Raw genomic sequence first — 16,637 nt, 5'->3', positions numbered from 1 at the left:
AGGAGACAGTCAATAGAAGCTCTCCTTTTCCTTTTCAAGGAAAAGAGTTGGCAAAGTAGCGACATAACCTGCTCTGGTCCTTAAAACAGAGGCAGCAGCTGTTGTCTGCTTTCTCTTTCCAATGCTTGTATGTTTCACAGACACTAAGACTCAATTCACTGTGCAAAAATTCGAAAGCATGTTACAGTCTACTGATTTGATTAAAAAAAGAGAGGTGTTTTACCTGACGTACTTCAATAACTGTCTCCTTTTTTTCTTAGAGTCTGTGTGTGGTGTTGGTTTTCCATAGTAGGGATTCAGCTCTGAGAGACTGTTATTTTCCTCTGTACAATAACCTTTATATAATAGCCTAGATTATCTCAATTGTGGGTGATAACAGATGGGGAGAAGAGTGAATGATGAAGATATAGGACACTGCTTGCGTTCCGGGATCATATGAATTATTTCTTGTAAACCCGTTGAGTGTTGGAAGGGGATGAACAGGAGCTGTGAGTGGCCAGCGTGTGAATGATTTACAATAGTTGGCAGGGAGCTTGAGAGGGAAATGGATACGAGCTCTCGCTGCTTTTCTAAGATTGAAAATCACTTGATTTACTTTTTTATCACTTTTTTTACTTTCTCTTTTTCTTCTAAAGATGTGAATTCTTAATTCCTCTTAATGGTAACTGTATCAAGTAAAATTTGAAGGAGCGTAGAAGGACAAAAAAGAACTGCTTAAGTTTAGATTTAAAGGTATTTTTAGAAAGTCAATAAGGAGGAAAGAATTAAATTTTAGGTCTTAGTATGCTGTTGGCTATAGATTTGACATTTGCTGTATAATATTGACTGTGTTCTATGCTTCTTGGTTTTCAATAGGGTTATTTTTTAAAGTGTTTTTGTAATGTATGATAAGTGTAATGGAATGTTGTCAGTTTATGATATCTTTTGTAGTTTATGATGTTGATGAATTTGTGCATGTACTGCTGTTTTTGCAAATGTTACAAATAAAGGTTAAGTACTGGAAAACCATCATGTTTTGGCATTTAGCTTACAGTATTGGTTTGAAAGCTCTTTGTGAGACCCTGCACATTCCTTTCCTTTAGGTCTTTATTGATATTATGGAGCGAAATTGTGTTACACGAAAGATGCACTTTGGTTTGTACTGACTGCACATGAAGTGTTGCTCAAGTGGCCACATCAAAGTTTCTTTCTGCCTGCCTGCCCCCCTGTGACCCACCTGAGTGGAAAGTTGAAGTCAAGTAAACTTGTTTTTATCATAAAACCTCCACTGATGTATGGATAGCATGCTCAGAAATCACATTTGAAATTTATTTCAGTATTACATTAATTATGAAAGCTAGTATTCATATCATATTCTTATTGACAACATGTTCATGTTTGTTGTAAATGTTTACTTTATGTGTGGTAAGTCATGAAATTGGATAAGACCTTATATATGTCTCTGACATTTGTAGCAACAAAGAGCATATACTGAAGAATATGTTTCAGATAACTAAAATGTGTTGGCTGAAGTATGTTCTTTGTACAATACAGTATGATGGAAACCTAGGTATTATACACATGATAATCTTTAAAAATTAAAGGGATTTCATAAATTATTTTAATGCATATAAGATGCCTTTGTATCTAACTATAAAATAACAGTGCCTTGTATTATTATTTACTGTAATTAGATAATGGTCACTTGAGAGATATAAACGAATTTGCTGCACATTTGCCACAAAATGTATGTGCTGTTATTGTACTAAATTAGAAACTAGTAACTTTTCATCACTTTACTGTTAAACTTAAGAAAAATTGATTTATGCATTCAGTACTACTAGCAGGTATTCTTCACCCCCAAATATAAAGTTTCCATTAACTGTGTCAACAGTAATGAGAAAACAAGCTGCCCAGGTGTTGTTCCCAAGGTCATATGAGTGCTTCCGATACCATCTAATTTCCTGCCGCTCACCCATGTATGACTATGCTTGATACTTGTACAATTACTGAATTTACCATAGACTTTCTCAGTAAGATGTTGGGAAACAATAGAAAAGGCAAAGAAAATAGTAGGATATATAGTTACATGCATAGAATTTAAATCAGGGAATGCTATGCTAAAATTGTATAATCTCTTAGCAAGGCCACTATTAAAATACTATGTGGAATTTTGGTCACCACATTATAGAAAACATATTGCTGGTCTGGAACTACTTCCAGAGATAGATACAGGTAGAGGCCAAAAAATAGAAACACCTGATTAAATGAGGGACATCGAATGCAGTGCCTTAAAAAATATTCAGACCCTATAGTATCCGATTTAGTGAAATTACAAAGCCATGCATTTTTCACATTAATAATCAAAACCTGAAAGCTCAGTCTCCAAAGGGGAACCTAAAGAGGAAAAACTGAAATTCACAACTGAAAAACTGATTTATTATGCACTATATGTAGTGAGATCCATGACCTCAATATTTTGTGGAAGCACCTTTGCCAGCAATTACAGCCACAAGTCTTTTTGGGTAAATCTCAGCCAACTTTGCCCACTGGCTTGCTGCAGTATTTGCCCTTTCTTCTATGCAGATATGCTCAGGTTCTCTCAAGTGGTTTGGGGATCGCTAATGGACACCGGTCTCTCCACAGATTCTGAAAAAATATTCAGTTCAGGACTGTGACTGGGCCACTCAAGGTCATTCACTTCCTAATTCTTTCAAAAAAAAACTCCAGTGTAGCTTTAGCTTTGATCTTTGGACCATTGTTCTACTGAAAGGATTTTCACCGTAGTTTTATGTCCTAAGCAGGCTGAAACAGGTTTTCCTCGAGTATTTAACTGACTGTGGACACAAGTGGAAGCTACATAAATGTGTATTACAAGAGTGCATTTTAAACTGAAAACAGCAGGCACTTCTTTACCCAAAGGATTGTGGGAGTATAAAACAAGCTACTCAGCCAAGCTGTGGAAGCTGATACCCTTGCTTCCTTCAAGAAACAGTGACAACAACCAAACTAAATGTTCCTAAAGTCTTCCTCTAGTTTGTAACTGTCCTTATGTTCTTATAATTATTATGCTCACACCTGAAGAAGGCTATACGGCCAAAAAACTGGAATAAACACATTACTTGTTCCTTTATAATTATTATGTGTACAATCCTCAGAATACATGTGATTAGTTTGTTGCTGGGACTTCAGTGTTCTGGTACAAGTACTCTCTCAACAGAAAATTCTCACATTTTGTTGTTCCTTTTTTTTCCCATTGTAAAATTATTTCTCTTGGACCAGAAATAATGGCTACTATGTTCCTGCGTCAGAATTTATACCGATTCTAGGATTCATAAGGAAAACGACTGCTGTTTTTGTGGATAACAAACAGATTGTAGTTAACTACTGTACTAGATGCACTTTGTATGCAGTGAATTTTAGATGGAAAATCAACATTTCCTCATGCAGCTTTTGATTACTTTTCCACTAAATGATGATAAAAAATATTGCTTAATCTAGTGTCAGATACAGGATTTCATAAAGCTGCAAATGTTTTTTTCCAGTGTGTCTGTGCATGTATTCGGAAAGTAGCCTGCTGTTCAGTGGTATGATTCTCATCAGATTCATATGAAAACCTAGCAGACAAAAGGTCAATTTGCTTCCTGAACATCTGCTTTCTGATCAAAACGTTTGGACTATTTTTGATGTTTGCTTGTGGTTTGGAATCAGTTTTTAATATTTGCTCTTTTGTCTTTGTTTGTTTTGTATGCACACAGGATCTGTTCTCAATCAATGCCTACGTTTATGCTCAAAAGCCACAACTAGATATTCACAGCTTTGAAGGCACCTTCACGCGGGTAAGTTACCAACAAAAAGCAAGTGAACATGGATTCAAAGAGGACTTTGATAATTTTTGTTCAATTAATCCTCTTTGAGCTCCTTTATGGCTAACATGTTTTATAAAAAAAAATAGCCTACACTTTGAAAAGAGGGAGAGTTAAAGACATTGAGGTTAAAGACCACCATATTGATTTGCAGTCAAAAGTACAGACATCCATGTGATGTTATATGCTTGTCATGAACTATCAGAATCTCAACGTCTTGATTCATTGAAGAATGCCCTTATGTTTTGCCATACATGGTTAAAGTTAGGATTCCTTCCATGAACCTTTAAAATTAAAAATGTTATAGTGTGTTATATACAGTCATGGCCAAAAATATTGGCACCCATGCGCGTTTCAAATAATGCAACATTTCTACCAGAAAACTGTTTAAATTAAAAAACGTTGGGTATCCACATATGTATTTCTTTGGTTTGCAGTGGAACAACAAAAAAAGCTGAATAATATACTAAATCTTAGCTTATTCCACAGGAAATCCTAATATAGCCAAGACAATATTATTGGCACCTTCTACAAGAAGTTAGAGATAATTAGATTTCAAGCAGGTGATTCTTCTTTGAATAGGGAAAAGGACTCATTCTCCTGTTTTGTGTCACTGTGTGTACCATAATGAGCATGGGAAAACCAAAGAATTGTCAGGCACAAGACACAGATACAGAGGTCAGACACAAGATTGTAGCTAAGCATAGACAATCTCAAGGCTACAAGTCCATATCCAGAGACCTTGATGTTCCTGTTTCCACTGTACGTTATGTTATGAATAAGTTTAAGGCCCATAACACTGTAGCCAACCTCCCTGGACGTGGCCGAAAGAGAAAACTTGATCAAAGATTGCAGCAAAGGATTGTTCGAATGGTGAAGAAAGCACCTTGATCAACTGCCACACAGATTCAAGCTGGCCTTCAGACACAAGGTACGACGGTTTCAACTCACACCATCCATTGTCAACTCACTGAAACTGGGTTATATGGTAGGAGACCCAATAGGACCCCACTGCTGAGAGAGAGACATAAGAAAGCCGGACTACAATTTGCCAGAACACACCTGAACATGCAAGAATCCTTCTGGGCGAATGTCCTGTTGACAGGTGAGACCAAATTAGAGCTTTTTGGTAAAACACACCATCTCTATGTTTACAGAAAACAAAATGAAGCCTTCAAAGAAAAGAACACCTTCCCTACAGTGAAACATGGAGGAGGTTCAGTGATGTTTTGAGGTCTCTTTGCTGCCACTGGCACTGGGTGCCTTGGACGTGTGCATGGCTTCGTGAAATCAGGAGAAAAACCAAGGCATTTTGGAGCGCAATGTCATACCCAGTGTCAGAAAGCTGGGTCTTTGGTCATGGGTCATGGGTCTTCCAGCACAACAATGACCCCAAACACATTTCAAAAAGTACCCAGGAATGGTTCAAGACAAAATGCTGGACTGTTCTGAAGTGGCCAGCAATTAATCCAGATCTATGACCTCATTGAAAGCCTGTGGAGATATCTGAAAACAGTAGTTGGGAGAAGGCACCCTTCAAATCTGGGAGAACTGGAGCAGTTTGGACAAGAGAAGTGGGCCAAACTGCCAGTACAGAGGTGCAGGCAGCTCATCGATGGAAATAGGAAGCGCTTGATTGCAGTTATTTTGACCAAAGGCTGTTCTACCAAATATTGAGTCTGGGGTGTCAGTAATTTTGTCAGTACCATCTCTTTTTATTTTCTGATTTAAAAGGATATATTAAGTTCTGAATCTAAAACAAAGGTTCTGTAATATTAACTGAAGTAAAGAATTGTGGAGACCAAATACTTTTTTCAATTTCAACTTATTTTTAGTGGAAATTGTGAGTTATTTGCAAAAAGTGCTAGGGTGCCAATATTTTTGGCCATGACTGTACATTAATACATTAAGCATTATCACCTAGTATCATAAAAAGATAAGTTTATTAAGAATAGGACATGATATGTTAAATTATTCTTAATTTTGAATAATGTTTGAATAATTTTGCAATAAGATTCTGGTTCTAGTGAATTAGAAAACATAAGATTCAGAGATGCTGAAGTGGCTATCACAGCACAGATGTTTGTTGGATACTATGAAATGCTTCTTTTCAGATACTGAACAACCCTTGTAAACATGTTGTTCATTTTATGGCGTGTTGTGTAAATTGAGAAACACTGCATCTTATTTCATTGGGATACGCTATAATCCTATTGCATGGGTGCGGGTCGTATAAATCATTCAGCATTGCAGTTCTTGGGTCTTATTAGTTTTTAAATGATGTACACTTTGAATCTCCAGTGCAGTGACCCAGATAAATGATAAAGCACTTTGCCACACTAAATGCAAGCAACCTTAAGCAGTGTGCATCCAGTGACTTCGACTTTAGATGCAGGTTTTTCTCCTTTCAGGTCACAGTTTCTGCAGTGATTTTATTAATAGCAGATTAGCTTTAACAGCCTGAAAAAGGGGCCTACACTGTGCATACAGCCACAAAGAGCATCTTTGTTTATTGCTTTCATTCTTGGCCACACACAAGGCTTAGCAAGAGAGCATTTCCTGTTCTGATTCATTCTCTTCTGTCTTTGCGTAACTTGTCCTCTAGCTTTTCGATTCACTTTTTTTTATTAGAAGCCTTTTTCTCACAGACCTCTGTAACTAGCCCCATAGTTAAAAGGGCCTTTATTGAGTAGATTCTGAGCTTTCACCTTTCGTAATACACTGTGAGCAATGCTATAGCTAGCTATAGAAACAGCAATTTGTTTAAATTGTCCTGATGAACTTTTATTTTCACTGTTGAAGCAGTGAAGTTAGGTTTAGCTATTTTTTAGAATAATGTGACTTACTTGAGTAAGCACGAAGTTATCATATTCATCATATCAGGCAGGCAATTTGAGAAGGAACACAATCCCCGTTTCCCCTCCTGACTTTACCCATTTTAAGCAGACATCTTTAATTAAGAGAATGACCTGGGGTGGGGAGGGAGGTGCCAGGGGAGTGGGGTGGGGGTTGGAGTGTAGATCATAAACTGTAAAACTGCAAGTCATTAGAACAGACTCAGCGTAGTTGAAATCTCATCTGATGTCATCCTCAATCTCCTTCTAGAGGGGTTCAAGTGGCCAAATATAGTCAGATAACTGACATAAAGAATCCTTTCACTTAATGTTGTAGTTTGATCTTAGCAGAGTTTAAAGTAATAACCAGTTGCTATAATGAAAGTTAAACCTTGTCCATTTGCATCATATTAAGAAGGGGGGGGGGTGCAGAATACTGATTGTGTGGCCTCTGAGCATAAATCAGATTCAAGAGAAATGGATACACATGTTGTAGTAGCTGATTAAACTACAGTATTAAGGTGCAGTGATTGTTTTATTCCGTACATTTTAGCCATGAAAGTATAAAGCCAGGTTTCTTATAAGGGATAAAATAGTCAACTTAACTGTCAATGACTTAAATTTAATGCATAAAAAACAAATTTAATTTCTCGTAGGCTTTATACAACAGAAATATATTTTCGTCATTTAACCTTAATTCAGATTAACTCCTAAGCATTTTGTATGTTTTCATAAAAAGCAGACTCTGAATGACGCAATGAGCTCCCATTATTGTGAATAAATTCATACAATAGCATGTGCAAACCATATCTGTTTTCAATGCTTATGTTCTATATTTGGATCCCCTACTTTGCAGCAGACTCTCTGTGTGTGGGCCTTGTTTGTAATTATTTTTCCTCTGAAATTTGTGTTTAGGCATCATCTGTAACAAACTAACCACAGCATGCTGTCTGGAAAGTTGCATGAAAAAAAAAAACACAACTCGATTTCTTGTACAGTAAAAACCCTGCTCAACACTCAGCACACTCCAGTCCTAACTGCTAAATCATTCCTGTGGGATTCTGTTTACACTGCAAATGAGATGGGATTGTTTTTTTCTTTGTGCGACTATAATTTATGATGTACGTCTACTTAAATTAATATTTCCATTGTAAATTAGGGATTTGCATTAACGAGAATCAATTTTAGTTTTTGAACCTTATTGGCATTTCTTTTTAATTACAATGGAGTAGTGCAAATCAAGCACTCCTTCAATATCCCTTTCATTTCAACGGGAATTTATAGTAAAAGTCTATTGATTGTCGGCGAGTGCCTAGAACAAATTCAAGCATTCATTTTTTTTCTTGACTGCTCGGAGCTTTAGGTTCTAATTATTAGTAATTGCAAAAAATTACATCACCAAACTTTGGAAATACTTTATCATTCCAGTCAATTCAAAGGCAATTACTCTGCAGGTTCAGGCAGCTAACATTTGTAGTGAATTGCGACAAGTAGTGAGTTAATAACAAGCTTGATTATTTCTACAAATGCACTGAAATTAGCAAAAAAAAGCCTCTCCTTTACAAATCATTGTTTAACATTTGGTGTAATGAAGAAAACCAGACACAGTGTTCAATTTTTTGAATGTGTATCTAAAATAAATCTCACTTTCTTCAAAATCTGCTGTCTCGTACCCTTCACCCGACTGGCTGAAGAATTGTCCTATTTTCTGGGATTGTATTTGTGCAAGGTCACTGCTTTGCAAAACCTCTGTACCGTGTGTTAACAACCAACTCTGTTTATAGAAATGCTTTTCTCTAATAAATGATATTTTCTCACTACTCTTGATAAAGTACAGCTTGCCGGAGAGATTAGATTTGAGTCAGAATACTGGAGAAACATGGTCACCTAACCTGAGAAAGCTGTTTTAAGAATAAATTACAAATGTGACAGCCATACTTTAAGTGGAAGTTGGTTGTTCATGATAATCCTGCTAAAACACACCTTTGTAAATTTGAATGGATGTGCTTGTTCATCCTCTTAGTGTGGCATATTGTGGGAAAGCAGCCCTGTCAGAAGGCTCCCTCTGGGGTGCAGAAGTGATGCTGCTGTCGTTTTCATTGCAGGAAGACAGCGATCCTCCCATCCATGAAAGCCTGAGTATCGAGAACACACTGTGGGCAAGTACAGTCGTGGCATCCGGTGAGAATCGCCCGTCTTTGTTTTCAGTTAGTTACGGTATTTATCGCGACAACGTGTTGTTTTTACAATCCGTTTGAAAGTGAAGCAACTCACTCCCACCCTCTTCGTTTTCATTTCCCTGTAGTCTGCCTCCTGTCTGGCCCTTCTATGGCAGCTGTGTGCCACTGCATGTGTGAATAATGCATGTAGTGAGAAGGCGCTTATTTTAACTGAAACATTGTCAATATCTGGAATTTGGCCTGGGATGTAACGATTTCATTCAGCCACTTCACTGTCTTGAGGTTATAAAAAATTTGATAAAGTTCATTTACGAAGAGATGTTTTTCTTCTTGAATGTGCTGATTTCTTTAAAAAATGTGTTTTTTTTTTCAAGTGCACTAAAAAACAAGTACAGTTTAGTTTGGCCTTGCTGCCACTCCACCTACAGAGTGTATTTGTAGAAGAATACTGTTTATAAGAGGACTTTTTTCAGTAAAACTACATATTTCTTAAAAAATGTTTTTTTCTAATACAAAATGTTTTTCCAAATTATTTTGTGCATAAGACAAAAGCATCTTTAGGGTAGTGCAGTTTACATTAAAGCAGATATGGCTTTTTCAATACATGCGATCATGCATGTAGTTATGTATGTATGTATACTTTAATCTGTAACACGAGTAGAACATTCTCATGACCTTTCATATCTTCTACAGAATATAGACCAAGTCCTGAAAAGTTCTGTACAAATATACCTATAAACGTCACAGAAAAAATAAGAAAAAATGCTAATGAGATACTCAGCTATCTGGGTTGATGTCATTTATTTTTCCAATGTACATCTTGTACCTCATACACTTGCTTCAGTGTGCTGTTAGTGATCTTCCAGCCCATCAATTTGTGGTCTGTCTTCTCTGGAATTGCCAGTGCAGTGGCAATTGGAGCCAGAGGGTTCTGAGGTGTTCCCCGATCATTGCTCCCTTGGCCTGACCTTGACCCGCAGAGGAACCTCATTCCTTGACAGGGCACTCGACACACTTTAGCAAGAGGTGTGCTCTGTTCATCAGATCCTTACATCGTGGCTGCTTTTGTCAGCCTGAGAAAGTTCGTACCTATATCTTCCCCGGCCTATAACATTAAAGTTTTCACCATGGGTCCAGACGCATAATGGTCTGCTTGCAGCCAAAGCACAGCAAAGCTTGACCTCCCTGGGTGAGGGACTGAGGTGTAGGTGGTAGGCATCAGGGAAGGTAGGAGACAGTAACAGAAAACCAGACTCTGTAGGAACTAATGATGGGGAACCAGGAGTTGATAGATCACCAGCTGTGCAGTAAGGCTTGAAAGAAACATTGTGCCATAGGGAACATCTTTATTCACATGACCACTGTATCCCTTTGACCTATAAACACTTTATGATGGGCTTTTGAAGACGCCATGGTCATGACTAATCTGTAGTGACATCAGTTTCCCCATCACATTTCCCTCTCTCCACATCATGTTTTGCTGTTCAGCCTAGTTGTTGTCTAGTGTGCTGGGGTCAAGCCTTATGTCTCATACAAATGTGGTAAAAGCTCCAGTGTAAAAGTGCTGGGGCAGCTGGAGCAGTTGTGGCCTTGGGAAAAGGATGTAATTATCTTGATGAACAGAAGTGGCACTGGAGCCAGCATACATACTTAATAATACATATACATATCTTATCTCGGAGATACACCCCTTTATTTTTTAGAATTGTTTTGAATTCTTTAAATTAACATTAAACACATTAAATACATTATTTTATTATTTAAACCAATACATGAAGAACATATTAGATATCCACTAAAAATGCAAAGCAGCATATAAATGGCAAATATTAATGTTTGATAAAAGAACTTTGAGCTGCTTTCTGCACATGTATGGCAGATAAGTAGGGATGAGGAGGCTTATTTATGATAAGCATAAGGCCTCTTCATGTGCAGCCCCTTGGATAGAAAGGTTATCTTCCGCACTACAGTGACTTAAATCCTCTCTGGAGAGACGTAAGTGCCAGTACTGACAATATCAGTATGAAAGAGATTTAAGAAAATTGAATATGACACTACATATATCCATTGAAGGATGAATATGTTTTCGGTGTGGTGTTAAGACAAAAACATACACATCCTATATTTTTGCAAATTACAAATGGTAAGAAAAATAACAACAATGTAGAAGCAGATTACACATTTGACACATTTTTATATGGGCATAAAGAATTTCTCAACATTAATAATGAAACAAAAGATAAGTCAAAGAAAGGGTGATGCTCTACAAAGCTGTCTGTTAAAGCCATAGCTTTTATAGTGAAGTTTAAAAAATTTGGAGAGGACCAAGCTTAAAATGCTTATGAAGGAGACCGCTCTTCCATGAGCTTTAGATTGAAATTGTTGATTGATCTTTATTTATCTTTTCTATTCTTATTATTCCGAGGCCATCCCAGAACCTTGCTATACACTGAGCTTGTAATGACTGAAGCTATGTTGTTATGGCAGTAAATTGATTAGAGTTTACAGTGTACAGTATCGATATCATTTATTGCGATTGATTTCCTTAAAATGAGGCCCTGGTTCTGTAGGATGACAGGATTTACTCTCTTCTTATCGCAAGCTTTGGTATTGTAGGTAAAATAACTTTTGCCACTGAAAAAAGGTTTAAGTTAATTTCCTGGAATATTTTCCTCATTCCTTTTGAACAAATTGAATTGAATCAATTTAGAGTTGAATGCCTGATGCATTCGGTGTGGTAATACTTTTATTATTGGGAAATGTGTGACCAGAAATCTGAACAACAGTAACCATGTACTTTTCTTTAATATTGCTTCTGACCGCAGAACTGTCCAGCTTTCTCTGTCTCTGTATTAGGGGAGACAGGGAGCTGGGACATTGGCAGGCTCTTTTAGCTTTCAGTAGGTGATCCCAGGCCTCCACAGGTGCACAGCTTCACGATATGTTGCCACAGCTCATGGTTCTTTACTTCAGCCTATTGCTTTACCACCTATCCTCTGAAATCTCTTTGCTGTGCGTTAGAGTCTCTGTAGAACCTTTCCATCAAAAACCCCATAGCCTCACCCAGGTGCAGGACTCTAAAAGGGCATCTGAAGGTTATGGATCATGTTAGGGGTTTGACATGCCTGCTATTAACGATGTTCATTGTAATGCCGATCTGTATCTACTGTAATTTAGCACTGATAATAAGTTGCACACTAATTTTTTTTTCGTCGCCTCCAAGACAGCTTGCCAGACATGATTCATTGCTTCTAATTTTTTTTCTCTGGGTCCTGATGACTCTAGAAGTGTTTAGGATGTATTTAAGTTTATAAGTGGCCTTGCTTTCCCATCATGTTCATTTAATATTAATAGCACATTCGTCTTCAGAACGAGGGCGTGATAATGAATTGGCAAATTAAGATGGGAATATTGATCAGAATTTATATTGTTCTATGAGGATGGCGGAGACTCTGAGAGCTCAGTGTCTTCAGTTTTCTCTGTGTGTGCACGCCTACGTGTCTGCAAGTGTTTCATGATAAAAATGTTTTACCCCAGTGCTCTTGCTTTTTAAGATTCAGAATAAAACGTGCGGGCTGTTAATGGGTTTTAGTACTTAAAATAAATATTAGGGATTGTACAAATGACAATTGTTAGCTATTCTGAGTGAAAGGCAAAGAAGCTCTTTATAGTCAGGTGGTTTGCTGCTAATTGTGCAAAATAAAGATGTGTGCATGCAGAAAGTCAGCAGAGGCCAAGCCTGCATGTCAGTAATAGGAATGAGGTGTACTATAATGAAAACCGCATTTGCTTTTTTCTTATTAACTGTAATGCAAGGTTTCAGCCATAAGTATCCTCATTCCGATAGACTACTTTTCTTCTTTGTTTGACTCAATTAGAAATTGTGCGGCACTCCATTTAAGCACCTGTGTAGCGTGCAGTTCTCTTACTTGGTTCAAAAGCTTCAAAATAAATACCGCATGTACAGAAATACATAGATGACCTAAATTGATACTCCCAATCTGGATACAAGCGAACATGGATATGCATTATCCAGAATTTATCAGCCATAAATTCAACATGTTCCTGTATATTAAACGACAATAGCTCACTTCTCCATAAAAAAGCAACAAACGGTTACGACAAATTGGCTGAAAAAACTGAAATGTTAGGACCACAAGCTTTGTTTGGTCATTTTGTAGTTTTAATATCACAGTTGCAGTTTTGGCAGCACTGTGTGTGGTCTGTTCTTTCATTTCTGCTGATCACTGTGAGTTCTGGAGTGGATGCTGCCTGTATCCATTTTTAAAGTGAAGACCTAATTTTAGGGAATGACACGTGTTTTTAGTAAGCAGTTATGATTGTAATATATTCCTGCACTAGGAGAAGGGAAAAACATTATTTTTTTGGATGTACAGAGCATTTAGAAAGTCTAAACACCCTATCTAACGTAACATATTTTGTGACCTAACAGCCTGAAGTCAAGATACATTAAATCAGAATATATTTTACTTGTATTTACACATTGTAACACGCAACCTCCTAATGAAAAACAAAATAAACAGTAAGTTTGAATCAAATTTCTCTTCTTCAGCTCTTGGCTCTTGCAAGTGATTTGCATTTCTGACACAAAAGCCCCCGGTTCTTTAAGTCATTTGCTGGGCTTAAAGGACTGGAGTTGATGGCATTTTCCAACTCACACTGCAAGTTATTTTGCAGATAGTCCTGAAGAGATTCTCATACGTGAGTGTTTCTATAATCAAGTAACAAGGTTCCTTGCAGTTAAAAATGAGTTACCCTGGCAGGGTTGACTAGGTTCTGTTATGCCACCATCTGCTTCATTATGAGCTTGTGGGAGTATACCACTAGTTCTTGTTGAAACCAGCTATCACCTTAAAGATGGCTGGGACTTAGTCGGGCATTATGGTGCACAGTGTTATGGAAAGGGCAGAATATCGGCTGAAATTCATTGCCATAATAATTTTTCCTTTACCTCACTGTCTTGACCTGGCTCACAGTGATTTCCCTTAAAGAAGCAGTTAAGTTTCAGCCAATGGGAAAATGATACAGATAGTTAAGCCTTGGATTCAAGAGCTTGCCATGGATTTCTTGTGGTGGGACACATAAGACACAAATCTCCAACCCTAGAGACATGTGGAGAAATAATGAGTCTGATGACCTTATTATTGGTTGTGCTTGTAGCTGTGTGCAAATAAAGGCATAGCTCTTGTAACCTTATTTGCTTGAATGCCCTTGAATATTTCATATTTGTAAATTATGCAAAACCGAGCTTCAGAGAGCATTACAAAGCTTTTAGAATATCGTAAATGTGTATAGGAAGCTTATATGCTAGTAATGTTCAATGGGAAATGTAGTAGATATTAAAATATCAGCTTTTGGATGAAACTTGGCAAACCCTGCACAAATAATGGCGTCATAATTTACTGATTCACATAAAATACTGCAGTGGAATACAGTACGTAGTGAATCCCTAATAGAACAGAAGTCATAGCAAATTATTTAAAACTAATAAAATGAAACAGAAAGACAAAACATTGATCAAGATTGTACCACTGAAGACCCAAATTGTGTGGTTTGGTGTGCTAAACCTCAATTAGGATTTCCGTACAGTGTATGATGCAAATGTATGCACAAGTGAAATTTAATAATGTCTTTCAACTGTTGTGATCTTCAGTTCCTAAACCTCTCAATTGCTGTGTGCTGTTTTGACAGGAACTGTGATAGGAGTGGTGATTTACACTGGAAAGGAGACTAGAAGTGTGCTGAACACATCCTATGCCAAGAATAAGGTAAATACCAGAAACACAGACATTTTATTTTTGAAACACAGAATTATTGTTGTCAGTAGCAAAACTACCAATCCTAACCATAACCTGATTTTTAATAACCATTTGGTGCAGCATAAATGAGGTTTCTTTTTCTTTGGTTTTCAAAGCTCTTTGTTTACAAGAGTTTTAATCATCCTATATTAATTCCTTTTCAAGGGGTTTCTGCTCCATCTACTGTGTTGTTTTTTGTCTATGGAAGGACTCATATCAAAGAGTCAGATCATCTTCAGATTTCTGTAGCTATTGTTTGAAATGCCTGTTAATTACAGAAGGAGGAGTACATATAGTTATTAAAGTACCCAGGATAATTGGTCATGGGAAAGATTCTTTATATTTACTAAATCTTAAGTAGCTCTGCAGGATCCAAAGTGTATGTTCATACCAGTTCCAGATTTGTGATGATGGGTGGGAAAGCTTCGAAAATATTTTCAGTGCTTCCAAATAATATAACCAAAAATAACACATAACAACAACTCCTAAAATGTAAAATTACTATGTTTAATACATTATTATTTTTTAAGGATAGTTATTCCTACTCGGACACTTTTTACGATGTATTTTTTTGTAAGGATTACCTACCACCGAGTAACACTGTGAGGCCCTTTATTTACAAAACATTCCATTCTTCCCTTCCCATGTGAGAATGTGACCTTTAAAGCTTTTATCAATTATTTAATCATCACCAGTGTACCCTGATGGTTGCAATTGTCATTCAGATGACAAAAGAGGATTCATCAAACGAGAGGTGTCTAGAAAAAGGCAACACAGCCATGAAGGCCATATTCATGCATGGTGCTACGAATGGTCATTTCTGACACTGTATCTTGAAGATGCCAGCTGTTGCCCTTGGATTTACAGGTGCTTGACAAACCATGTGTCTCACAGCCATTGGTGAAAAGATACACTTGCATTCTCTTCCTGGCAGGGGCCACTATAAAGCCACAATACCCATATCCTTAAGTGTCTTATTAATTGACACTAGAGCAAAAAGTGGTGGATTCAGCTTTTTGTGATTTATTTATAGCCAAACCCCTACATATGGAGGACAATGGACAAATTGTTGTGTATTCCATACATTTTGACACAACAAATAACTGCTATTTTAATCATGCAAAGGCTAAATACCCTGAAAGTCTTTTTCATATTGTTTTTTTTTATAGTAACATGAACTGCAGTTGAAGCGTCGCATTATGTGGGAAACATACAGTGTAGGAAGTGCATTGTACAAAACGAGATCCAGCACAATGAATAAGCTTTCCTCACAGAGATTTATCAGTATGTCCTTAATTAGAAGAAACACTGTAGAAAAATCAAGGTTTGCAGTTTCTTGTGATACTTCAGAATAGAAGACCTGCACTATCTGTAGGGGCTAGACTTCATGCCATACCTTATTGGAGACAAGCGAGGAGACAAGGCTGTATCAAAGAAAAAATTACAAACATGCAAAGCCATCGTGTTCAAAATAGCAGTGTTTTGTGTTTGGGGGAAAAAAAACAGTCCTGTTCAAGAATAAATACAGACATTTTTTTCATTACAACCAAACATCTCTGCTCAAAGTGAAAGAAAAAAAGTAGAAAAAGGTACAGTAGTCTATTATTTCCAAAGGACAGTTTAAATATTCCTTTGAGGAGAAATTATACCTGCAGTTCTCTAGACCAAGTACTGCAGCTGTATAGTCATGTGCGTGATTACAAAGGCCGGGGGGATGAAGGGGAAACTGAAGAACTACAGAAATCAAGTGTGACAGGTTGCCATTTTCCTGCCACTCATTGTCATATGTTATTCAGAGAGTGGGATCCCAGTGAAAGAAGTGATAATACAAATTGCCTGCAGCAGTTATTGTAAGCCCTTGGGCATATTGATTTGTGTTTCTAATAAAAAGATGCTTTCAAACGTCTCCATGACAAAGAGAAAGGTGATCTGCATCTATATGTGAATCATTATATTCTT

The 16,637-nt window shown here is 37.1% G+C and overlaps 1 protein-coding gene across 4 annotated transcripts in view; it reads left to right on the top strand.

The window, feature by feature from the left end:
* The window catches only part of atp9b (ATPase phospholipid transporting 9B), a 148,607-nt gene that overhangs the window by 59,069 nt on the left and 72,901 nt on the right, over positions 1–16,637 (top strand). For all 4 annotated transcript variants that reach the window (XM_015357693.2, XM_006635853.3, XM_015357691.2 and 1 more), the window contains 3 exons: positions 3,738–3,818; positions 8,785–8,860; positions 14,572–14,648. In XM_015357693.2, the coding sequence (XP_015213179.1) occupies positions 3,738–3,818; positions 8,785–8,860; positions 14,572–14,648 (234 nt within the window). The remainder of the gene's footprint in view (positions 1–3,737; positions 3,819–8,784; positions 8,861–14,571; positions 14,649–16,637) is intronic.

The sequence above is a fragment of the Lepisosteus oculatus genome, chromosome 10, assembly GCF_040954835.1.
Source record: "Lepisosteus oculatus isolate fLepOcu1 chromosome 10, fLepOcu1.hap2, whole genome shotgun sequence".
NCBI classification, from domain to species: domain Eukaryota; kingdom Metazoa; phylum Chordata; class Actinopteri; order Semionotiformes; family Lepisosteidae; genus Lepisosteus; species Lepisosteus oculatus.
The sequence above is the reverse complement of the archived record's forward strand: the minus strand, read 5'-3'. Positions and strand labels throughout refer to the sequence as shown.